The 26759-nt window shown below is 43.5% G+C and overlaps 1 protein-coding gene across 7 annotated transcripts in view; it reads left to right on the forward strand.

Moving 5' to 3' along the window:
* ANKS1A (ankyrin repeat and sterile alpha motif domain containing 1A) overlaps positions 1-26759 on the forward strand; it is a 156981-nt gene that overhangs the window by 81849 nt on the left and 48373 nt on the right. For 6 of the 7 annotated variants that reach the window (XM_034767433.1, XM_034767432.1, XM_034767434.1 and 3 more), the window contains one exon: positions 20267-20333. The exons of the other annotated variant lie outside the window; for it this stretch is intronic. In XM_034767433.1, coding sequence (XP_034623324.1) covers positions 20267-20333 — 67 coding nt within the window. The remainder of the gene's footprint in view (positions 1-20266; positions 20334-26759) is intronic. 7 annotated transcript variants of the gene reach the window in all.

Genomic DNA, 26759 nt, shown 5'->3' on the forward strand with positions numbered 1-26759 from the left:
CCCGGCCCCCCCCCACCCCCCCCCCCCCCCCCCGTCGCATGCAGGCAAACTGATTGCCAAATGATATTTAATAGTTTTATGTTTATGTAGTGCCTTTTATCCAAAAGAGACCTAAGACACTTTATAAATTGGACAGAAATCAGTTCATCCACCTTGGAAATACAGCCACCTGGGTTGAAACATATCTAGTGTTTAACAGCACCCTGGAGCAGTACACAACAGCTTAGGATAAAGTAAAGAATATCCAATTCAAACTGTAGTGTATTTAGGTAGAGAAAAGGTAACTATGCAAACCAGAATTTGGCAGGACACTGGAGATGGAGCTCATTATTTAATGATGTTCGACTCCTGTGTAAATGTAACAGTTACTACTGATTACCAAGATGTTTCTGTGTAAACAGGAACTGCCAAGCCTTTTTGGGTAGGCAGTGTGGTCCAGTGAATTGGACATAGGATTAGGAATCAGGAAGGCCTGGGTTCTGTTCCTAGCGCTGCCATGGACCTTCTGTGTGAGCTTGGGCAAAGATCACTTTCCTCCTTTGATTTATTTTCCCCCTCTGTCAGATGGGGGAAGGATGGTTCTCTTTTGTAGAATGATTTGAAATGTATAGAAGAAAAGCACTGTGGTTACTGTCACATTACTGAAGCTGGTGATAACCAAGGCCTGGTCCCCACTAAGCCCCCACTTCGGACTAAGGTACGCAAATTCAGCTACGTTAATAACGTAGCTGAATTCGAAGTACCTTAGTCCAAACTTACCGTGGGTCCAGACACGGCAGGGAGGCTCCCCCGTCGATGCCGCGTACTCCTCTTGGCGAGCTGGAATACCGGCGTCGACGGCGAGCACTTCCGGGATCGATTTATCGTGTCTTAACCAGACGCGATAAATCGATCCCAGAACATCGATTGCCTGCCGCCGGACCCTCCGGTAAGTGAAGACGTACCCTATGTTGATGGATGTGGATCCTACCCTGTAAATGATTGGGATGTTTCATTTGTCAAAGAAATGGCCTCATCGGTTAAACAGAAAATGCCTTTCTGTAGCAGCCTTTGCAGCAAGGCGCTTATAACAGTTTCCTTTGTCAGAGCACCTGGGTATGAACTGTGGTGACTAGACTGGCTTGGGGATTCTGACCAATTAGCAGTCTTAAAGCATTTGAATCAACTGTCTTTTTTTTACTAGACAACCTAGTAAGACAATTCCATCTCTAGAGTTCTAATAAAGCAAACTGTGCCAGGGCCCACAACCTGGTAGTCTGGCCATGCCCAGGCCCTGTCCTTCCAAGGCAGATAGTATCTTTATAAGAAAATCCTGGGGTTTTGGACAGTGGCCTTCTTGACTTAAACCAACTACAAATAATCTCTTGCGTCTGTGCCTGTTTTCTGTCTCCATTGTTGAGTTTCATCTCCCAGCCTCCTTTTCTCCCTTTAAAATCTTGGGAGAAGAGTTGGACAGAATTTGAAAAGATCTGTTGGCCTAAGGATACCAGACTTCCTTGGTAAAGTTGCAGTGATGCAAAGATTTCCACTCCCTTGAGCTGTTACAATAATCATAGAACCACTTGGAAGACTTGTAGCATGTAATGAGCAGTTGGGTGAAAACTATTCCTTTCCCTTCTTCCAGGATGAATGCCCTGCTGAAATCCTGAACAAACAGAAAAGCAACTAGTTAATGTATGGTTTGGAAAACATAGTAATGTCATTGCCCAGGAGTCCCAATCCTGTGTCTTCCTTTCAGGATCTAGTGTTTCTACAGCTGTCCAGAAACCATTTTGTTGTTCCTCACCCAGGCTATATTGCAGTTTATCCTCTGTTGTCTTAACCATCTAATTGCTTATACTAAGAGAGATTCTAATTGTAAGTGGAACTTCACCATAATAATTAACTAAACTTCCAGAACACTAATGGGGGAAAAACTTCCTGACTGTGAGATCTATTAATCTGAGGATTAGCCTCCCAAAGGAAGTGGTGGAAGCCCCATTGCTGGGCTTGAGTAAATTCCCTAAAATATACTGTAGAGAACCCAACCACTCCCGCATTGACTAGGGAAATGGAATAGATGACCTTTGGCAATAGATACTCTTAATCTCTAAACCCTTGGTTCTATGAGCCTATAAACATTTAATATACAAGCATTTGAAGGGTTTATAAAGAAGGATAATTATGTAGAGAGTTTAAGTAGAAACAGTGGGATGAAATTAAATGAAAGACCCTAGGTGGACTATCAGGATAACAGTCCTGACAGTGAGATCTTATGGGATGGTCTCCAAGAGAAATGGGTAGAATCCCCATTGCCTATGTTTTTCCTAGTCTCATTTTAAATGTTGGACGCAATGTAGAGAACAGGCCTGCACTGGCCCAGGGATTTGAGTCCTGTGCTTTCTATAATAGGTATCTTACATTCCAGTACGTCGAAGCATGAATTTTCATCTCTTCAACTCCCTCTTTGCACTCAGCACTTCCACCAGTGTTACATGAGCTGCAGTGATATAACTTGGGATGATTTCATCAGATCACTCCCTGTTCTGGGAGCAGAGAATATCCAGCTGTGCTGATTCGGCTCAATATGAGGCAGCCTGGGCTCCTGTACAATGACTAAGCTGCACATTCTAAAGCATCTGCCTAAAATAAAAGACAGCACTTCCGCTGCAATCTTGGGGCTCAGCGACTACCATGACGTGGGACAGTTGATCGACTTGCCTATACAGGCGGAAAATTGCCCACACGTGCACTCAGCTAGAATTTTGTATTGAGCTCAGGGTCATTAAGTGGTTTCTGGGTTAATATCACTTAACAGCTAAAGTGCTGTAAATGTAGTTCCTGTTATATGCATAACATTTAAGGCATCAGTTCTGAGTGGAATTGGGCTACCCAAGTGCTAACATAAGAATGGCCAAACTGGGTTGGACCAATGGTCCATCTAGACCAGTATCCTGTCTTTCATCAGTGGCTGATGCCAGATGCTTCAGAGGGCGTGACTAGAACAAGGCAATTAGCAAGTGATCCATCCCATCATCCAGTCCCAGCTTCTGGCAGTCAGAGGCTTAAGGACACCCAGAGCATAGTCTTGTGTCCCTGACCATCTTCGCTAATAGCATTGTTGGACCTATCCTCCATGAACTTATCTAATTCTTTTTTGAAACCAGTTGTACTTGTGGCCTTCACAACATTCCCTAGAAATGAGTTCCACAGGTTGACTGTGTTGTGTGAAGTACTCCCTTACGTTTGTTTTAAATGTTCTGCCTGTTAATTTCATTAGGTGGACCCCTGTGTCGTGTGTTACGTGAAGGGTCAATAACACTTCCTGACAGTGAGATCTACCATATCTTCCCCTTGTTTAAGGAGCACAAGTTCCTGGCAAAACTGGCTTCTCATACAATCAATTCTCTTGTCTGGTTGACTCCACAGAGGCAGTTCATTGCTCAGAATTATTGATGCCTAAATAGCTGCCTTTATTATTTAAGGGACCTGTGTTCTTGATAGAGTGAGGGTTGGTTGGATATTTATGGTAGCCAGTGCCCAGGGTTTCCCTGATTAGTGTATGAATTGACCTTTTTACTCCTTCATCCTGTCTCTTAGCATAAAGAGTTTCAGCTTTTACACTCTTGTGGTGTCATAATAATGCACTGCTATATTTGTGTCGTGAACTAGTTGGTTTTCTAGGGCTATATCTGTCAATGAGAAAAACGTGGCCACTACCATACATGCAGTAGCAAGGAACTGGCCAGGCCATTGAGAATTAGCTTCGGACCCTGCTCCCGATATTTCTTAATCCACCATATTTACAGATGTCGAGCATCAAATGAGCAGCTCCTATGCTGAATTTCTGATGCAGTTCTGTGGTCCATGCTAAGTCCCTGCACCAGCTCTATAAAGTGATGTGCCTGCTTTATGTTCTAGTTTTAGCCCTTTCGACAAGAGCGTTTCTTCTGAAGGAGGATTAAAGAGAACTGTAAATAAAACATGCATGTTTTAGATTTGTTAGACAAAGGAAATGCACAATCCCACAGAGATTTATCAGTTAGAAACCACTTGGATACATGTGTTCCCCAGAGTGTGAATTATTTAGCTGATGAATTAATACTTCATGTCTAATGATGGCACTGGACAACACTGCCCTGCCCCTCTTTCATATAAATAATGGGAGTGGGGCATAATGTTCTACTATCAAGTCAGTTGCTTTTCTCAATTCTCCACTTCTAGGAATTGTAGAGATGCTGTTGAATTGGCTCATCTTTTTTGATGGTTGATGGTTCATTAGTATCAACATTGAGAGTAAACTGTTGCACATGTGTAGTGTCCTTTCACCATGTAAGATCTCAGCTCTCTTAGGTCCCAATACAGCTGGTACCAATCGCGGAGGTAATTTTAAGCATGTGAGCCCCATTAACTGCTCATGTGCGTACATAACTAGCTGAATGAGGGCCTTAGTGAATTAAAAATACCTACTACTTATGTAGCCCTTTTTATCAGTACATCTCAAAGTGCTTTGCAATCTTTCACGTGTGTGTCTTTGAAACACCCCTATGAGGAAGGGAAGTGCTATTATTCCCATTTTCTAGATGGGAAACTGAGGCACGGAGGGACTGTGACTTACTCAAGGTCACCAGGAATTCTGTGGAAGAGAAGGGAATTGTACCTCGGTCTCCCAATTCCTGGGCTAGTGCTCTAACCACTGGGCAAGTCTTCCTCTCTAAGACCATAACCTTTGGTTTTTGAGGGTTTTAGGTTTAGTTTGTTTTGCACTGCTGGCAAAAATCATGTAATTGTACTGTAGTAATGTATTTTTAAAAATTTACTTTTGAAAATTGATTTTTGTTTTGATAAAAATTAAAAACAATTGCATTGAAATAAACTTTTATTTTGTTTGGTGCAAAAGCCACCATTTCATACAAATATCATCAAAAAGTGCAAAATGAGAGAGGGCCAGAATAGTTACTTTGGGCTTAGTGAAATGTAATTTATGAGTTTAACATGGTACCTATTCTGACAAGCCAATATGACTTATTTGCTGGGTAACAGCTCCCTTACGCTTTGTGTGTGTAGGTCACTGTTAAAATACTTACAATTCAAGTTGAAATCTGATTGTGAGAAAACAGTACACCGACGGCTTTAAGGTCACGTCTGTCACTGAATTCCATATTTTGTTTCTGCAGTTCTTAACTTTCTAACAATGAAGTGCCAAGGGCCAGTGTGTGTGCGTTCCTTCCTGATGTATCCTTTTCCCCCTGTCCCCTTTCTGTAGTCTTCTTTTGTCTGGTCCCACCTTTTTGGTGACCCAGCCTTAGTAAACTTCATCCTTTTTTGGAGAACAAGAAAATCTCCTTTGTCACTTCTCAGCAGCTTTTACTTCAGCAGGGTCTGTTTTGTTTGCAAACTAAAATATTCTTTGCACATTTTCTGGCCTCTGTCCTTTGTTTTGTGCTGACTTTAATTTCTGAGGATTAATTCCAATGTTCCTCTCCTTAGCCATTTAAAATGCTGAAATATTTTATTGTTCTATGTCAATGTGGCCAATATTTTTATCTGATTCCTACTACTTTCTAAACAAGCATGTCTACACCACGCTTTGCATGTCCTTGATGGTCTCTTAAACTAGACTTAATAAAGTAATCTGGAGAGAATTGCTGGAGTCTGATAGGTTTGCTCTTTTCATTTCCCCTGATTTAGAGCACAAGTTTTTACCCTACTCTCTAACTCAAATCTCCCCTCACCTCCAATGATGAGGCCTTCCATCCGGAAACTTTGAAAGATCATCCTTCCTCTCAGCTAAAGGTGTCTGTATTTAGCAAATGGATGCCATGGAAAATATTTATTCATTGTATATAGACAGCATGCCTGGTAAAATCACAAACCATAATAAACTGTCTATATCAACAATACTAAAACTGCTTCCAGCCTAACTCCGGCTTTTGGCAAAGCCTGGATAAATACATGTGTTTTGCAGACCTCCTGAGCACACTGCAAACTAGTGTTCTGTTGAATAAAGGGAAGTGCAAGTTCCAGGTTTGAGGGAACAGTGCACAGTCCTCCATACTTACAGCTCTAGGCCTGTTCAAGTTCCCTGGCTGGTTTCAGCTGTCCAAGTGTGAGGAGAGAGACTGCAGTGCAACTGATTTAAACCATAAAGAATTGTATAGGTAAAAACAGACATCTTGACTTTTTTACTCAGAAACCAATTTGAGATTATTGTAGGTTGTGGAACACAGGTGGACAAATCATGCTGAAAGGAATCGCTCCAGCCCAGGGCTGGCTCCAACTTTTTTGCTGCCCCAAGCGGCGAAGTGGGGAAAAAATAAAATAAAATAAAGCCGATCGGCGGCACTTAGGCGGCAGCACGATTGAGCTGCTTCATTCTTCTGCGGCAATTCAGCGGCAGCTCAAAAAGGAAGAGAAGGACTGAGGGACTTGCCACCGAAGACCCGGATGTGCCGCCCCTTTCCATTGGCTGCCCCAAGCACCTGCTTCCTCCAGCCTTCTGTCAAATGCATGGAAGTCTCACTTTTTTTAGTCTCCTGGTGATTTGATCTGAGAAGCACATTTCTCAAGTAATGCAAATACTTGATCTTACAGCAGGGTTTATACATGGGAATAAGCAAACACCGTTTATTATTTGAATTGTATCACTATACCAGCATAGCAATGTTGCAGGTTAAATATCAGCTACTGTATGTGGAGGAATTTTTACTCGGTTGCACAGAGTTTTATGTTTATGCCCTAAATACAGATCTAAATGCACAATGACTTCTGTTCTTTCTCTCTCAGATTTGTAGGTCACCAATCTCAGGTGCTAGGCTTGGTATGTAGCTAAATTAGTTTGTTTCCAATATACTGGAATAATCTAACCATTTCCATTCATTGGATAGCTGCTTGAGTTGCGGTATCAGTTTTTCTTAAACTAAGTAGCATGTTACCTCAACTTTCTGGAATTGAAGCTTTTAATGCAGTTAATGTAGATTATGCATGCTGTGTAACTAATATTTTTAAAAATGTGACCAATTTGATCATTTTTGATCCCATGGCCCTTTTTCCAAAAACAGGGATGTTCAATGCTAATGCCCTTGCCAAATTCTCACTCTAATTGCCTTCTGCCTACCTTAATTTTCTCTTGCAGCTTTAATTAATTGTTTACTTCCTGTCTTAAATAGTTCTGTAGTGTTGCTATGTGCTGTTAAGTAGCTGCTACATTGTACCCCAGAGATGGCTGCATTTCAGTAACTCGTGAAGTGATCCCTGTATAGTATAATGTTACTGTAGGGTCCGAAGGCTCCAAAGATGCATTATATTAGATGCTGTACAAATGCATAAATGGATATGATCTTTTTGCTGAGAAGCTTGTAATTAATGGTATGTATCTTAAGTCAGTGCATTTGGCTGAAAGGTGTTATGAAAATACAGGAGCACAGATTATAAAGTGCTTTGAGATCTTTCAGTGTATACAGTGTAAAATGACTGGCAAGGAACTTCTAAACTGAAGTTAAGTTGTTTGTTTTAACAGTTCCCTCTTGCAGTTGTTTGTATTTTTGCTAGGTTTGACCCCATCTGCATAAATATAGAGGGGATGGTGGTCTTGTGAGCAAATGTGCACAGTTCGGTCTGAAATTGTGAATCCACCATAATGATTTTGAAATTTAAAGTGTTACAAATTCTGTTTTAAAAAAATGTTTGGGCTCTGTCTTGTGATTCACACTGAAAAGTAAATGTAGGGTAATATATAAACCAATAGTCCCTTGACCCTGATGCAAATGAGTTTCTCTGACTATATTAAACGAGAAAGAGAGAATGTGTTTCCATATCACTAATGAACAGTTGGAGAATGTGCTGAAATAAGTAATTGATAAATCTACTGAGTCCATGTGTAGCCATGTTTGGAATATGTATATGGCTAGAGAAGGACATAACATGCTAACTATTAAGTTTGTTGTTATATACTTAATTTGCTCTTGGGCAACTGACTTGTTTTCATAACTTCTCTTTGGATTAATAAGAACAGCATTAAATTTTCAGGCCTTCGATGTTAATCCTGTCAAGAAGTCCATAATAGTGGAGTCTACTATATTATGTATACGTAGAATAAACAGATAACTGATTTATGGGGCTGTAATTTTATGGAATGGTTCTGCTGATGACAGAAGCCAAGCATCATTAACAGAGATAAAAGCCCCAATGGTTTATGTAGTCACCTAGCCTCAGAGATGGAATTATTGTCCCAGCTCCGATCTCAGTTTTGGATTATGGAGAAGGCGAAAAATGAAAAGCGGGAGGCTTAGGTCTCTTGATCCCCCTCAGGTTTGTTTTAAGGACTAAATATACAGTACAGAGACTGTATGTATGGTGCTACTTCCTTCTAGTGGAGATAGATCAGGATTGACAGCTGATTTTCTATCAACTTGCTTTGATACCATTGACCTTGTGGGGATGTGTCAGCAGCTGTTGACAGTCACTCTTGAGTGGCTTCATTCCTTTCCGTCTAAGTCTAGAGATTCCAAGGGCATGCTCAAGCAAGGTTGAGCCAAATTCTGTCTTGCCACCCTTCCTGTTCAGTGAAGAAATATGTATTATGGTCTCTGTTATCATGGATGCCCAGCTCTATATTTTGATTTTCTTTTTCTGGTGGAAGCAGCTTAGTCCATCTGTGCCCAATTTAACTGGGTGAACTGTCAGGGAGTTGAATGAGACAAACTAAACTCTAATGCTAACCCTAACATCAAAAATTCTATCTGCACCCTGATGAATGGAGCATATCAGCACAGAGGCTTTTTTGAATTGCCAGCTGTTTCTACATACCCTGGGAATGATTTTTATCAAGTGTGCTTCCTATTGGCTCTTGGACAGCCCTTTCTTTTGTATTTGGACCTTATTATGGTTATCCATGCCATTGTCCCTTTGAGGTTAGATTACTGCAGTGGGGCTGCAAAGAACTTGGAAACTGCAGCTAGTGCTGGTTACAGCCATCGGTGTGGCACCCTGACTGGATATGCTTTATTAAACTGTATGTTTAAAAGAATATTATAATACACCAAGTGCTTGGGAGAGGTGGAACGAATACATGTGAATATGTAAACCAGATTTCCCATGGTTTCTTTGTTTAGTTGTCAGGGGGGTTCCATATTAAGGGATCATTAAGGATGAGTATTGTAAACGTACTGAAATCAGGAAACTCATAAGCCACAGCAACTTGGCTAGCTTGCCTGTTAGAATATTTTTGATTACCGTATGTTATGGCTGTAACGTATTCATTTTGTGCACGTGCGCGTATAGCAATCTGCAATTAGAGAATTCAAGCCTTTGTACAAATCTAGCTTAAGTATTTGTAACTAACCGTTCACTATTGTACTTAAGTGTCATAACTAAAATCTCATTTCCTGACTTGAGTACATTTGTTTTTCAGGCTAAATGTCATTTTGTCACTTTTGCAATGAATTTGGGTTTTTTTTTCTTTCATGTATGGATGTCACAGCTAGATCTGTGCCCTATATGGAGAACTTGTCCACTGCTCACATCTTTGCTTTTTCTTGTTCACCAATAAAATAACTTTTTCCCCTCCCTGCTGTGATGTCCTGAGGGTCACTGATTGGTTCAATCTCCCTACTCTGATAGAGTTACACCAGGGATATTACTGTGGTCCATGTTCAATTGCAAAGTTAAGGTTCCCTCTTGAAATCAACAAAAGCCTGAGTAGTCACAGCAGTCACTGCCATCTTTCTTTACCTCACATTGGAGGATCACCCTGGCCTTGAAGCCTGTAAAAAAGTATCAGGATGTCAACCAAGGGTGGCAGAATTTTCTGTCACTGATTCCTGGCTTTTAGGGTGTGTTAGATGACGAAGAGAAGTTGCCCGAGTGATGAGGTAATGTTTCTAATTTAACATTTTAAAAAAGTCAAACATTTCATGGCTGTTGTCTGGTCCTACAGTCACAAGGTTCCTGTATTCAGCACCCTTGTATAATAGTAACCCCCCCAGATAGCTACCTGATGTTCGCAGCAACCTGATGAATGACTTGCTATACAGCGAGTATCCGCCTCGTGCTGTGCTAGGTCAAACATACCAGTCTTGCTGCATTCTCTGCTCAGCTGAGTACACTTCACCTGCAAGCAAAAAAGGCATCCGTGTTCCTAAAGCTTGCTTCAGTGGTCTTGTTTCTCTTCCTTCCTGTCAACCTCAAAATAATGCTGGCTTGATAATCGCTGCCAGAAAATCCATACAATTGAAAATAACCAATTGTCCAATCATGCATACTTTACTGATGTTCCATTGCTGTCTGAAATATAAACCTCAGAATTAAATTAGTAAGGATCAGGATTTGAGTGCTTGTGTGCAGTAGAGAGACTTCATTTTAAAAATACACCACTCTGTCAGTTGCAGGAGTTTAAAAATAATGAAATTCTAACCTGTCACTTACTTATTTTGCAGCTATGTCCATTTAAAATGAAAAAGCGCTTTTAAACTAAACTTTGCATGTGGCTTTCAAGACTAAAGGATGCTGCCAGGGCTGGAATCTTGTCTGTTTCAGCTAGTGGCAAATTTATACATGGAAGTTTATGAACCCCTGATAATAAGGATTTATAATGGAAATCCCAACAGATCCTTAACGTTGCTAGTGCTGGAGGGTGTCACTGTAATTCACGAACACTGTACATATGGCAGAGGCAGTATGGGTGATTTATTTCTGCATGTTTGTTACTAAACTTTAGTGTCTAATAATAGTCAGGATAAAGGTGACTGTGCTGCCATTTTTTAACCCCTGTGCAATCAGCCAGTGTACATGGGCTGATAAGCCAGTGGCCTTGTCCTAACTTCACTGTGACCTGTCAAGCTTCTGGGGTGATGATGCGATACTGACCAGGAAAGGGCAGGGGGAACCTAAAGGAGGGTTAGAAGTAGAGGAAGTTAATCACAGGATTTATTTTTTCCACTGAGATCCCCAAGGCTCTTCAGATCCTTGAGGGTGCACGAGGTGGTATCAGATGCTATCCGCAAAGAGGCAAATAAGCTAAGGAAGCACTAGGTACTAAAGAGACTTGAGGAAGAAGCCTATAGTGTGGGTACCTTAGGGAGGTACCTGTTACACATCCAGTGCTCTCCTTTGGGATCTTACAGACCTACTTTAGCAAAACCTTCACAATTCACCTTTAAACCTATCTAGTCGCTGGTGGTAGGGAGGAAAAAGCTTTCACAAGGGCTGATCTGCTTACATGGCTCTTCTTTGCTATTACCTAGTACATGATGCCAAAATGAGTTGAGGGGGTGTGGTGTGTGGGTTTTTTTTGCTTTTTTTTGTTTTGTTTGTTTTTTTAAGGAGTCCACTTACTGTTGAAAGTGGTGATGTTGGGGTCTGCCATTGAGCTTTAAAAAACAGGTATTTTTCTAAGCAACCAGGTGCCCCCTCCCCAAATCATAAGTGCCACACCCACAGTGTTCTGTCCAATGAGGTCTCCATCCTGCATAGTTTCAGGAACTGATGCACAGGTCCAGAGGAATAAGGAATGACCATGGGACTGTCTTGCAGTTTAGCTTTGGACAAATGGCTTAGTCTGCTTTTAAAATTGGGGCAATTCCCTGTAGGGGTGGTGATGGAGCTAAACACTTATATAGTGTAAACTGCTATGTAAATGTGATTAATACATCTGGGGCACTACAGGCAGTGTCCAATGACATCTGGGTCAGGAGGAACTTTTAGAGTACTTCTGGACAGCATAAAGGATTTAAATGAAATCCATCTGACATGGAGAGGCAGAGGTTTTAAATCCTGATTAAGTAAAAGGACTGACTGGATCTCATCCTAGTACTTGGTGGATGATGCACTCAAGCCGAACTGTCCATTGATTGGGATGATGTGCAATCCCTATTCAGGATGCCTAGGACTGGAATGATAGGGATACTCCACAATTGCAGTATCTTGGTAGAGCTGGATGGAAACAGCTGCCTGTGTAATGTCTGATGCCATCCTTCCCTGTTTGCAGCATGCTTTGCCTGGCTTTACAAATGCTGAAATTAATTAAACATTTTAAAGCTAAAATCCCCAATTGTTCTGTCTTGTTAGTGCCCTGAACTATCCCTGTAGAAGCAATCTTTCCATGGCCCAGAGTTAACTTAAGGACCTCTTGCAAAGCACACCTGGGTCAGTACCCTGAACAGTCCCTGTTGGTATTGACTTCATAGTAGTAGTCTCCCTGGAAAAGGCTGGGGCAGGGTTGGAGAGGGAGGAAAATGCCTTCTAGAAATTTTAGAGAAGAAACGGAGCTGCCATGTCAGCTGATAAGAATGCTTAAAGCCTTTCTAGTTAGTATACACAAAATGTCCATGTAAGGAGGCGCAGACTCACCCCTGCGGCGTCTCCTGCTGGTTGTCCTCGGGAATTAGCTCTCCTAGCCTTGGAGCGCCCTCTGCAGGCCGGTGATCTCCCTTGCCACTGGCCCCATGTCCCTCCCAGGACCGCGGTGCCCCTTTCTCTGGGTGCTGCCCCCTGGCAGTACCCCCACTGTTCTGGGTCTCCCCCTCCCAGGGGAACCTCCACCCACTATCCCCATTTCACCTCAGTCTTGGCTACTGCCCAGTCTCCATCTAGCCCCCATTCACTAGGGCAGACTGCAATATCAGCCACTCATCACAGGTAAAGGGGTTCAGACCTGCTGCCCCCTGCAACCCAGTACCTAATAGGCCTTACCAGGCCGGCAGCCCTGGGGCTTTCCTAGGCTGGAGCTCCCTGGCTCCCTTGGCCTTTCCCCAGCCCTGCTCCACTCTAAGCACTTAGTTAAGCTCCCTGCATCCAGGCCCTTCTTTCTCTCTCTCTCTCTCTCTCTGAATGCAGAGAGAGACTGTCTGCCCTGGCTTCCCTGCCTTTATAGGGCCAGCTGAGTCTGTCTGGGGCATGGCCACAGCTGAGGCAGCCTCCCAATCAGCCCAGCCTAAGGCTCCTAGGCCCAGTCCTCTCCAAGGGCTAGCTTTTAACCCCTTTCAGGCCAGGAGCGGGTAACCACCCTGCTACAGTCCCCTTCCAGCAGGCTGCCCTCTTTTGGCTAAAGGAAACATATATTTTCTCTAAACAGAGCAATTTTGTAAGGCCTATATCCTGCAGGGAAGAAGATTTTATGTTTTGGTTGTGATTGTAAGAGGTGGAGTTGCAGAACAGCAGGGCTGATTATTGCCAAAAGCAGCTATGTATTTTGACTGTCCATTTTCTTGGGGGTGGGGATGCGTTGAAAACCATTTTAGATAACACAGCCTCGGCTCCAATAGATCTCAGCCACTGAAACAGCTGTGGCTATCCAGATCACAGGCGTATGTTGTTTCTGTAGGGATAACCTTGAGGTACCCTTGGAAATCACTGGTGCAGCATGTGGGGGATGAGCATAAAACTCTGTGTAGATGACAAGTCTGAGGGCTCTTTAACCATAGGTCACGTTTTACTTAGGCTGCACCAGAAAAAACTATAATAGCTGCTGATGAGCCTTGGTGGCAGAGGTCAGTGTCAAATTAGCATGTCCCTGCATGCTTTGGTGCTCTTTGAATGAAGTTTCCTTTCCCTGCCTCCTGCATGCAAATGAATCCGTGCTGACAGCCTGACTTGTGAGATGATGATAAAAGAGCCAGTGACTTGTTCACGCACCTCTCTGTTTGCCTCTCTCCAGGGACTCTGAATAAATGGACTGGCTGGCTCTGGAGGGAGGTGTTAGCTCTGTAGGGGAGTATCAGACCTAGTGTTAAAATGGGCTCTGCAGCTTCGTGTCTCTCAAGGTAGGAGAAAGCAAACAAAGTACTTAGGAGCTAGCTGTGCTGGGCTGTGGAATAGTGCCACCAAGGGATGCCCTCTTTCATATGTAGCCTTCAAGGAAGAGAGGAGAATCCCTGAAAGCCTGCATTGTCCCTGACTTGACACTAGTGTTTTCATGGAAGACTAGTGATCTGTGCCCACTCAGAGAGGGCTTCTTTCCCTCAGGCCACCTCAGTGGCGGCTGCCTGAGGACACCCGGCATGAATGGTCATATCTAGTACCATATCCTAGCCAAACAATATTTTGTGCTCAACTTATGTTGCTGTTCCCACTGAAAGATGCCTTTACCCCCGATGCTGTGAGGTGAGGGCTCTTCTTGAGGAAGTGCACTGTCAGAATGTAGCACCCATTGTGTACCGTGGGGGCAGCAAGCAGTATCTTCAGCATTAAGCATGTCATCCGCTAGCTATTTAGCTTAGATTTTACTATGCTGCTATGAGCAAATTTTTCCTATTTTTTTTTTCTTTTAAACTTTTTAAAATGGCATTCTGTTCTGAAGTAAGTTGATGGAATACTGTTATGATGGCTCCTGTAGATGTAAAATTACCCATGGAGGAGCAGTGTCTAACAGTACTTAGAACATGGTGGGTTAAGCCAAAAATAGCCAGGGGTCTGAGTTCAAACTAGAACCGATTCAGTCAGAGTAGAAGCACTATGTTTAAACATTGTTGTATTTAATAATTCACTGGTGGGAACAAACAGCCTAAGAACTCTCTTGCATTGCTGCATATTTGTTCCAAAATATCTCCATTTTATTTCTTGTCCTGGTGCTTTGGCATACGTTTGAGAATCGGCACGCTCTGTTGTCCATGCAACAGAGGACAGGAAACGGACTAGATGACCTCTTGAGGTCCCTTTCAGCCCTCCATTTCTGTGATTCTAGGAAATGGGTGCTCTTATATTGATTCATTTTGTTTTGGGATGGTTTCATCTAGTGTTGCTCAACCTTTTCAACTTGGCAACGCCTTATTCGAAATAAAAAAATTTTGCAACCCCCTTACAACTGCTGTGAAAAAGAAAAAAAATTACTGGTGATAAGCCCATGTGATTTCCTGGTGATTAAGGTTGTGACAAAGAGTGAGAGCATGTAGGGAGTGGGGAAGAGAGATGGTTTCTTTAGACTGTAAAACATTTTTCAGTGCCTAATGACAGTGACTTGTGGATTAATCCAGTGTTTCACAATTGGTGGGTCTCAACTCCTGTGAGGTTACAAAAGGTAATGTATCACCATGGGACTGTATGTGAAGACCTACTATTAATGAAAATTACAAATGGTAGGCAGCTTCCGTTGAGTGAAAGTTAACAAGTGTTGTAGATGTTTTTAAAGGATTAACAATTGTTAGTTGCTCTCTTCTACTGCAGAACTGTTTGTAACTGTAAGGACGTAAAAGGGGTTGATTTTTATCTCCACTCCAAACATGTTCAGTTTCCACTGTTGCTGATGCTAGATAGTGCTGTCTAACTGCCTGACTACCAGCTAAACTGAGCTCGGAGTTGCTTGAGGCTGTGAACCCAGCTGCAGAAGAACGTTGACCTCCAGTGAGGGGCAGGAGGCCATGGTTATAACAATAATAACTGTTATGCTCCAGTGTTTGTGTATTACTGTTCCCTGTGGACAGTTGACATTCAACTGTGCAAGTCTGGGGAATTCATCTAGCCCACCTAATTACTCAGATGAGCATGTGGCCTTTCCAGGCAGTTTAGCAAATACCAAGAACACTTATAGTAGTGCAGAGGTCAAGGGTAAAGACCTTTGACCTTGGTCTTTACCTCCCTGGATTATGGGTTGGGAAAACCCTGTATGCACCCCTTGGAAAGGTTGTTCTCCTGAGTTGGCAACCCCTACTCCTCTCCTCTTCCCCCACCCTCCCCCGGTCTGTCTGGTTTTTTTTTTTCTATTGTACTTCCTCACTGTAGCATCTGAGCACCGTCCCATGCTCACACTGGAGAGAAGTGAGTTTCTAAGGAAGCTCTGCGGACACTGGGGGAAAGTGAATGGATTGGGGAGAGTCCTTCATTATTGCATAGATAAATCTAAGGATGCTCCTTCTGGAGGGCCAGAATGCTGCCCTGTTGGCATCAGCGGCCCTCTGGAAGAAGCATAGAGGAGAGAAAAACGGGCGGTCTTTCTAAGGGGAAGGCCTTCCTGCCCTTTCATCATTGTCCATCCCTGAGGGAGAACCTGCTATGGCAGAGCAGGTTTGCAAGTGGTCCAGCGTGGGAGTAGGGATTCAGCTTGTACCAAGGGAGCCCAAAATCACCCTCCTAGAAACAAGCACTGGGAGTTAGAGGGGGTTTGCTGTGCTAGGCAGCTGATGGGAGGGGGTTTTCCCCAAGGCGCATGTGGATGGTATTCAGCTGGGTGTCAGTTCTCCTGAGTGCAGAGGGGGTGTAAATGTGGGGTTTGAATTGGCTTCAAACATGCTGTTGTGATCTTTGTTTTCCCAGCAGTGCCAGCAGCAGTCGCTTCACGTCCTCAGAGCTCGATCATTCCAGAGTGTAAGAGACTGGCAAAGCACTTTGCCTCTTGCTGGGAAGCGGTCTGAGGGAGCTGGGGTTGCTTGAACAAACATGTTTTCCTCCTTTTTCTCCTTCCAAAGTTTTCCTTGGTGTTTGGTGGTTGTAGTAGAAACTTGGTTTGGGCCAAGTGAGTGTTTTGCTCCAAAAGGTCATCTGAGAGTTCCTCAAACTTTCAGACTTTTTTTAACTGAACTGAATGTCTTAAAGATAGTAGCACCTGCTTAAACTCTTGTAACAAGCTTAATCAATCACCCCAAATGTGCAGGGCTTAATGCCCTTAAGCTTCTGGAACTCTAGAATGGTATTGGGTTTTTTTTGTTTTTTTTAAAAGAACTATCCATGTATTCCATGGCAAACTGGACCCAAATTCTGCAGCAAGGTCTCTGGATTCTGTGGCAGCAGCCTAGAAACCTTGCAGCAGTTCCTCTTTTCAAATAAAAAAAAGGAAGTTTTAATGATTAAATATGAAAGGTGAATAAGGCAATCAATACAATAGCCGCAGTGTTTATTTGAATAGTAAACTTAGCTTACAATGTCTCCATGTTTACCTTTTACAGTATTGTGTGGATTTTAGTAGCAACAATACATAAGTGCACCATGGAAGGCTGTAGTTTTGTCAGCCGTGGACTTGGTGCTGGGAAGGCGTAGGAGGCAGTTCAAGATTGGCTACTTTAAGGGATGTTCCTGCTGAAATTATCAGCAGTGAAAAGGTTAACTTTTACACTAAAATCCCCCCCTTCCTCCTCTCCCCCGTCAATATCTCACTGAGAAGTGTGAAGCAATTCACATTTGTTGTTTGTTCCAGGCTGTCTGCAGACTCAGGCAGATGTCACTTCCACTTTCATATTTTCATCACAACCTTGAGGGCTGGAAATGGTGTTTTTAAGTGAAAGTTGAGATTCAGGAGCACTGTAGGAGAAGAGTGGAGGTTGCTTTTCCCCTTTCTCCATCCCCAGCTGAAGAATGTTAGAAGCTGCAAACTGTAATAAGAAGCATCTGTTTGGTATTGCCTTTGATGCTCTCAGCAGGAGGCAGGTTGGCTTTTAAATTCAGTTTTTTTTTCCTTTTAATAGGCGCCAGTTTAGCTGATCCCACATTTCTATTGTGTCAATACTGCAGAGCTGCAGATTTAAAACGGAGGCTGTCGATTAGCTGAAGAAATGAGATCTTTCCTCTGTCCCTTAAAGCTGTGTTTCCAGGGCTCCCTATTGAACTAGAATGTGTCTGAGCCTTAATAGCGAGATCAAATAACACGATGAGCAGTCCTATACTTTTTTTATCTGAAGAGAAGACTCCAGAGATCACAGTGCTGCAAGATATGTAGCAAACGGTGCAATTTGCTTGTTTTTGTGCTGGGCTTTTTAAAGGGCTGCTATTGTTTGCCCACTAATATCTGTATGGATATTCATGCCCTGCACATCCCCTCTTACTGTTAGATCCTTTTAGAGGGGCCCTTGAGCCTACAGTAATGAGAGGGGGAAATAGTCTGTATTTTTTGACTAAAGCTGTATAATATAATATATATGGAGATATACCTATCTCATAGAACTGGAAGGGACCCTGAAAGGTCATCGAGTCCAGCCCCCTGCCTTCACTAGCAGGACCAAGTACTATAAATGAGCTTGTCTTCTATGAATCAGACCTTCATATACCAGACTGCCATGTTCAGACTGGCTAGTTCCTTCACCTGCTTCTGTAGAGCAAAGGTGGGCTGTTAACCTTGGCATACATAGCTGGTGTTACACTGACCTGACTTGTCTCCTTAGTATCAGACCCACTAAGATCTGCGATCCATTCACAGCTTGGCTCAGAGTAGTTCTCATCAGCTGAATGTTAGGCAGTCCTGTTTAAGGTACCATGGGAAGAAAGGCAATAAATATTCTTTCCCTGGATGTCGTAGGAGGAGATCTATAGGTAGAGCATCTGAATTTTCCCATTAAGTGTGTCTGTGTCAGTCAAAGGTTGTTTTTAAAGCCCAGCATTAGACCTCAAGGCTTCCATAGAGAACGGCATGTCTGTGCGGGCCATTGGGAGTGAGGGGGGAGAGAAAATAATTCAGTTCCTTCCTTCCTGGTTTTTACCAGCTGATATTTCAAACTTGTTTTCAAAGCCCCCAATAAAATAGTTCTGACTATGTTGGACACATTAGAAATACCCGTGACCATGGCTTCTAGGTGCAGTGAATCCTCCTCACACCTTAGTAAAATCCTTGTCTTCCACATATGATTGCATGACTCCTCTTCCCTGATAGAGATGTAAGGTGACAAGTGAATTGCCCCATCTACTGTGAATACATGGGAAGGATTGTATTAGAAATCTAACTTGGCAGAAGTCCTTCATGACAAGGGTTTTCAGAGAAGCCTAGGGAATTAAGCTCCCAGCTCCCACTGAATTTCATCAAAGTTGGGCATCCAACTCCCTTAAAGCATTTTAAGGCTGCTATCTTCAAAAAAGCCTATCGCTCTGGGGGTGAGTGCCATCGGGGTAGCAAGTTAAGCAGCTTTCCCAAATGATGACAATTTCAGATAGGTTGTTTTTTGTAAAGCCAGTGAGCAGGTCCAAAGCAATTCAGAACCTTCCCTGCCCCTACCAATACACCTTTGCCCAAACCTTTCCTTAAGATCCAAATAAGTTCTGTGAATTTTTTTTTCACTCTTGTTGCATGTCCCTGATCATCTGTATCCCATCCAGCAGCAAGTGCACCAAAATCTTGCAAGAGGGCATTCTCGAGATGTAACCAGAAATCTCTCACGGGGAGGTGGGAGTTTACTTTTGAGACTTCCTGCATGGCTGTTGTAGGGTTAAACACCCAGATTTCAAACTGAATCTGAGCCTCCTAAGGGTCTCCTACTGCTGTTCATGAGGCAATAGCAGGTTGTAATTAAGAGCAGAAAATCTCATTTTAATTACATTTTCTTCCCTGTGTTACTAATGCCTTAAATTACGGAAGCTGTAAAAATTCTAAGTTTCACTATAGATGCACAACTTCTTGAGTTTGTCAACCTGGACAGTGAAATTAGCCTGGTCAATTTCACAGGGATTATTTTTTTATCTTAGAAAGGTTTCTATTGGCATTTAAGAAAATGTACAGTAAAACTTCCGTTTGGTCTTTTAGATTCTGTAAAAATTTTAACTTACAAAACTTGAATTTTGGGGAAAATTTGATGACAAAATCCAGGTCCAAGGAAGAAGGTGGTGAGGGGAGACAGATCCCTGGCAATAAAAGTTTCCTTTGGTTTTTCCTTTGACTATGATTGAAAATTGAATGGGGTTTGCCTGGAGCTGTGGGCTCTGAGCTGCTTACTTCTGGGTATAAGGTTGTTTTCTCTTCCCTCTTCCAGTCGTTTATCCCAGAATGCTGCTGCTTTTGCGAACTGCATCTATTTCAGAGCTTACATTGGCTGTTCAGCCCTGCTGTCAGTAGAAGTGGCTTGTTAGGGTGCCAGAGGCGAGGGAGGGTGGTCAAGAAACAGAGGCCAAGTGAAGCGCACCTGCTGCATGCCACAAAAGTGTTAATGTGAACTGCGTTTCTCAGGCTTTTTTTGCTTTTGGTGAAGGAGGGGTTGCATGTTTGTCACGGATGGCTTTTGAGGCCTTCTCTCCCCCTCACTCCCCTCTAATAAAACTTGGTGCTCCACAGAGGAATCTTGTGAGATCCTTCTGTTGATGCAGAGAAATAGGTGGCTTTTCACGGGACAGTAACGGCAGTTGGGAAGGATGGGGGTCTGTGGAGTCCCAAGCCCACCCCCTCTCTCCCTCTTTGATCCATTCATTCTTAAGAAAATCTCCTTTCCAGGCCAAGTTTTAAGGACAGACCCTTATGGGTTGGTGGGGTTCTTAACTTCCCTTCCTTCAATGTCACCTGGGAACCTTTAGCAGCTGCATGGGGACAAGCTTCCAAAGCTGCCTCTATCACTTTCTGCTGAGGCTTTAAAAATATTGTGGCAATATACTGTTTTTATATTTTCAGATTGAGAAAATCATGAGCTCCATCGGTGAAGGAATTGACTTTTCTCAGGAACAGCAAAGGATCTCAGGTACTGTGCTCAACTACTGTGTTGTATTCAAAGCCTGACATAATGACAAATCCCTTCTTCTGAGCAGCTTTCTCAATCTGCCTTTGCATCCAGAAGGGAAAACGAATGAGAGGACTAGGATCATAAGTCATATCTCATAACTTCTGTGTGTGGTGCTACCACAGCTGTCAGTGTCCGGATTTTGGTGGCTTATCTACCTTTCATGTAGGACCCCCACTTATGTCATATAATGTGAGTAATCTCCTTCTCACAGGTATTGGATGGTGAGAGGGAGGGTTGCAGAGGTTGTAACCGCATCCCTAGCAGGAAGATGAGCTTTGGTTTACTGCCTAATTTAAGACCAAAGTTGGCAGACGTCATAGAAAGCCCTGTCTTGTGTGTCAGGTGGAAGTTGGCTGCTTTAGATTTGTTGCCTCCTGAGAAATGAGAGGCCATGAGTTGTTTTTTTATGTGGATCCCTGGATGATGATGTCAGCTCTTGCAGTTCTTGAGTCTCCCAATATTTGGCAGTGTGTTTTTCAAGGTTTGGCTCCTGCAGTCAGGTGATGCCATCAGAATCTGAGCTGTGAATTTACAAGAAAGGTTTCTAGTCTTTGATGTGAGAGAGGTTCAAAATCTAATGGCAGATAAAAACAACCCCAAACTGATTTTAAAAACAACTCGTATGTAAGCTTGGCTCAGGACTTGGTGAACTCTTTGGGTGGCAATAGTGTCTAGGGCATGGCACCTGCTTGGGTGCTCTGGTGCCTCAATGAACTTTCATCCCTGGGTAAATGTAACCAGTACAAAGACCACCTACTCTAGGAATTGCATTGTATCTTCAGAGGTACCTTCTGATGCATGGGGTGGAGAGGTGAACCTCCGAAGCGCAATTTGCAAAATTCTCCCCACTAGGTAGGTAAGATACTTTGAAATGGTACTGTTCTTCCATTGTTACTGGTCTCCGTACACCCTCAGAAGAATCAAACTAGTTAGGTTTACTGCTCTGTCCAAAATGTTTGTCTCAAGCTTTTTGTTCTCCTGTGATGGCTGGTGTGACCAGGAGGCATTTTCCTTCATGTGCTCCCTGTCTGCCTGCTTCTTCTGAGGTGTTAATTTGCCTTCCTCCTTGTAGTATATAGATGTAACACGATCCCTTCTAGACAGAAGAAAAATCCATCTCTTAAATAAGATTAAGATGAAGAAAAACATGAGTGTCTGGGTTCCCAAGACAGCTAAACGAGGTGAGCCCTACAGCAGAGTTCTTTAGAACAAAAGTTGGATTTCATTTCCTGGGAATTACTCAGTCCATTCTCTCCTCTCCCCTCTCCTCCTAAGCCCAAGAATGGAAAGCCAGAGTGAATTTTTCAGTGCCCATTCGGAGCTGAGTAAGAAAACGCATTTTGTTCTGTAGAGGTTCAATTTAGGCTTTGGTCTCAAACATTTTCTCTCTCAATCTTGTAATCTCACTTAACAAAAATACCCGGATTTAATACAGAGATGAAGGTATCAGGGGTTGCCTCTAAAATTCATATCTCCAGCTCAGTCAACCAGTTGTCTTGTATACTGTGGCAGCCAGCGATGTAAGGAAGAATAAAGAAGTCTCCTTTTCCAATCCTGTGTGGCTTGTTTCAGCACCCAGACTCCCTAGAACGAACTTCCTTATTGTTATGTTGGAGTCTCTTGTAGGCTCCTGCAAATATTCCACAGATTCAATCTATAAATAACATTTTTAGATGCCTTGGAGCAGAAGCCCTTGAACAAAGCTTATATAGGACTCTGCCTTGGAAGGATGGAAGACCCTTTTCAGGCCCTCCAGATGCCAGTCCTGCTCTCTCCCCTGGGAAGACAATGAAAAGGCATTGATGCTCGAACATAAAAGATCTTCTCTGCCTCAGGGATGCACTAAAATTCGCTGTTATGAAGCCTATGATGGGAAATTATTTTATGGGAAGCTCAATGTCTCTGCAGATGGGATAATAAAAAACCCTCCACTCTTATGTCACTGCCTCTAAATATGAATGGAAGATGGCTAAGGGCATGGTAGAATTAGGTAAGGAAGCATGGCTTAGTGGTTAAGGCACTGGGCTGCGATTCAGGAGATTTGGTCTCAAGAATTCTCAACTCAGGTACAGGCTCCCTTTGTCCTTAGGCCAATAGTTTAATCTCTCTGTACCTCAGTTCCCCATGTGTAAAATGGCAGATAATTCCTTTCTCTTACACTCTGCCCTCTCTGAAAGTGTGAGTAATAAGTGCTTTATGGGCAGAACTTAGGATGATGCCCATTGCTGGTCAACACTTGTAATGCAGTGACTATGGCCTTGTCTCGTACGCTTGGCGCTTTACAGGCTGCTCCTGGCAGACTCTCCAATTTGTCCGAAGGTCAGCCTCAATGATACTCTTTTCCTTTCGTGTTAGTTAGATGCAGAAGCAGCAAGCGAGGGAAAATAATAGTACTGCATGTCTCCAACATAATCTAAGCTGACTTTCTTATGGCAGAGATTTTTCTGTTCCCCTGGATTGCTCTCTAAACATTTATTCTCCCTCCCCCTGCCTTTAACCACCAGCAGCCAAAGGGAGGGCTAGTGAAAGCTTCTGTTTGCCTCCGCTCAGGTGTTTTGGAGGAGCGACACATGAGAACGTGAAGGGGGGCTTCACAGGGAGAAATCCTGCCTTTACATTTTCCAAACCCAAAATGCTTCAGTGGAACAGCATCTGCGCTCCGATAAGGTGCTAATATGTATCTGTGCACGTCTGCCATAGTAAACCTTAGCTTATTGCAGTTTGCTGCTTGGGTTTTGCATTGGCCAGGAGGTACCCGTCATTTCTTCTCAGTGGGAGTCTATCCTGTGACTGCTGTAGATCTTCTGCTTACTGATTAGGACTTGCTTCTCAAGTCAAATAGCACCACAGCATGTGTGCGTTGAAATAGGATATATTTTAGGTCCAATCCAATGATGACCAGTTAGAATCTTCCTTTGTGACAGCCCCCCTTCGCAGGACTGTTTGTAGCCATAGCCGGGAGTTTGATTGATTGACGTCATTAATGAGGAGGCCTGAGGAGAAGCTATTGTGCAGGGAGATCTTGGTAAAATGGACACTTGTTTTTCAGAAATGGGCTGACATGTGCAGCTGCTTTGTTATTAACCCATATGTTTTTCTATAGGCTGTGCTGTGTTACAGATTTCCTTTAGATCCTCTGTGTAGCAGCTTCTCTAGACATGCAGATGGAGAATTGCAGCATTTTTCCAGTAGAAAATTTTTCCATTTTCTTCTTTTTCCCCTTTTCTTCTCCTTTCCCTCCCACCCCCCAAAATGATTTTTAGTGGCTGGGACCTGGCGAATGCATTGCCAGCCTCTTCCTGCCAGGAGGCATGAGTGCAGTTGTCTTGGAAGTGGTTAGGCCAGAGCTAAACCTTTGCATCTCTTTTGTAGTTTAACCTGTGTTGTGCAGTATGTCTGCTGAGCTGTACTCATGATGCAAGTCGTCTCACGCATTCAGAGACCATGACAAGGAGCTCCTCAGATTTATTTTTACGTCTCCCAGAGCAGATGGCATTTGGGGAGAGTGTCTGTCTGTAGTCAAATCCCTGAGTTTCGCACCCTGGGGTGCTAGTTTGCCCTGCTCAGTGCGTTATGGAACTAATCTGTTCTGAGCCCCTGCTTTTTCCAGCTGCATTACTGTACTTATCTGATCCTTGTTTTGAAGGGAAGAGAGGGCCCAACAGGAAGGAAAGATGGTCCAGTGGTTAGGGCACTAGCCTAGGACTTGGGGGACTGGGGTTCAAATCTCTGCTATACCACAGACTCTCCCTATGTGACCTTGGGCAAGTCACTTAGCTTCTCTGCCTCAGTTCCTCAGCTGTAAAATGGGGATAATAGCCCTGCCTTGCCTCATGGGGAGGGGAGGGCAGGGGAGGAGAGGAGAGGGGATGTTGTGAGGAATACATTTGAGACACATGTAGATAGTAAGGTATGGGGGGAGAGATAGCTCAGTGGTTTGAGCATTGGCCTCTAAACCCAGGGTTGAGAGTTCAATCCTTGAGGGGGCCATTTAGGGATCTGGGGCAAAAATCTGTCTGGGGATTGAAGAGAAATATATTCTCCACGTCAGCTCCATCTTAAAGCGTTTTTTTGGCCTGGAAACAAAAAGCTTTGTATTGCTTCAACAATTTAGCCTGTGGTCTGTATCCCTGCAGAAGCTGGTGTGTTTTGTGCAGTCTCGCGTTTCTTATTTCGACAGCCTGCTCTTGATCATTTCTTCTGCACAGACGTTGCCTTCCCATGTGTTGAAAAGGCAAAAAATATCAGGGGTGGGGTAGGGTGGAATGGCTTCCTTGACGGAAACTCAACCCCACCACACTGTAGCTCCGTAGCCCACAGCAGCTCTGGCTGCTGGCACTGGGAGGCAAGACCTGTATGATGTCCGCTGGTTTAAAGTGATTTGTCAGGCAGGGTTTCTCTCTCCAAGCCAGAGGAGATGAGTGGTCTCCGTGCAATCAATCAGCCTGATGTAGGTGGGGGGCTTGGTGTACTGGACAGGGAGTGTATCTGGGACTCTGTGAGTTAACTGTGCAGTTAGCTGGAGACACAAGCTTGAAAGGTGGATGGCATTTTACTGGACAAAGAGGGAGGCTCATTAGTATTCTGTATTTAACTAATCAGTTTTAATCCCAGTAGTGCTCAACACTGGCTATATTTCCTGCATCTGAGAGAACTAATGGCTAATTGATTTAGATCTCTTTGCCTATATATCCTGTTTAATGGGCTTGATTTGGTTTATAGCCCACCTTGAGGGATTGGAGGACATTTGGCTAATGGTCTGGCCCATCAGACCCTGTTCCATCCTTCTTTCAGTGCCAATAATTGCACTGCTTGAAGTTTGGCCCTCCTACCTGTGAATCTTGCATCTGAACTGTACTGTCGGACTGCAATGAAGACCAAGAACACAGCCTGTGATTTTCCTGTAGATTTATTATAACATAAATTGGTCATGTCCTCAGTTCCAGACAAGCCCTGTTAAAACACCTGTTAGACCCTGTGCATAAGTACAGTCTACCCTAAGGAAGTTTCTTAGGGTTTGGACCATATCATCCTCTGTGTGGCATCAAGCACACTGTCGGCATTTAAATAACCATTGCCAGGTGCTATTACATGGAAACTTTTTTCCATAACTGGACCCTTCTGGGGTCTCACTCAGCCCTAATACCTTCATGCTTTTAAAGCTTGTTGCATTACCTGGGGAAATGACTACGCGGAATTTAATACCTTGGTCCTGTTTCTTTAAGATTGCTAAAGAGCAAGTGTCATCAGAAATATAATTAGTCTATTTACTCTTGTGTTTAATATCTTAAACCTAGGCCAGACTCTTAGCAGAAATCATAGCTCTGCATATAATTTTATCAGGGTTGGGGGGAGCTGGTTAGATTTAGGACTTGGAGTCTCTCCACTTTCTCTGTAAACTGAAGTTGTGATCAGACTTCTGTTACAGCTGTGACCCAAGGGAGCAATGTAGGGGACTAATTCACTCTTCTCCCACTTATTATATGCAGACATAAATTATTCAAGGGCATCTTATGCTTCTCTAAATAATGCTGGCAGACTTCAGATGTTTGATCTCTGGGATCCCTCCCTCCCCTCACTGGTGTTAAATATCCAAAATCCAGCCTCTCCCCTGACCAGTTTTGCTGGCATCTCAGCGAGTTTCAAGATTTGACTGTCACTCCACTGTTAAAGACAGAAAGGCTGAGTAAATATTTAAAAAAAAATATCCAAGGAAGGAGCTGACATAGCCTCAGTCCCCCTCACTGATGCCCAGCTGCCTCCACACACACTTGTATTAGGGCAGCAGGAAATTTCTGCACCTCATACCCGATAAATTCTAAGCAAATTGCAAATCACTTCAAATTGTCAAAGCAAACCGGTAACATTGTTTTTTGAAAACCAAGCCACGTAGCTCATCATTAAGTAAATATTGAAAAGTCGGCAATTTCAGCTTGACAATTACAAAGCTGCTGTCTCCCTCCCCCCTCTTCTCCTCTCCCTCGGCAGCTTCTATACTGAAGTCTGATCACTGCTGGTACATTAGATGGAAATGCTGGGAGGAGGAGGGAAGGGGAGGGAGAGGCAGTGTGAGAGCAAGAGACAGGACAGGGAGTGGAACAGCAAGCGTGGAGCTCCCTGCCTTCAGACAAAGCGCTCTGCTGCAGCTCTCTGCAAGGGCGCACCATCGATTGCTTGGTACAGACCACAGCTGTCTGGCTACTTACAGACCAGAAATGATAGTGGGGAAGGATGGAGTCCCTGGGCAAACAAGAGCCTGCTGCTTGAATTCCAGGGTTAGATGCTGTTCCTCTGCACGGACTGTGTTAGGCAAGGGAGACGGAAAGCTTTCTTGAGCTCTGCATCTCGGGTGCGGCAGTGTGCGTTAGGCTGGCCAGCTCTCTA

Source organism: Trachemys scripta, chromosome 4, assembly GCF_013100865.1.
Source record: "Trachemys scripta elegans isolate TJP31775 chromosome 4, CAS_Tse_1.0, whole genome shotgun sequence".
Taxonomy (NCBI): Eukaryota; Metazoa; Chordata; order Testudines; family Emydidae; genus Trachemys; species Trachemys scripta.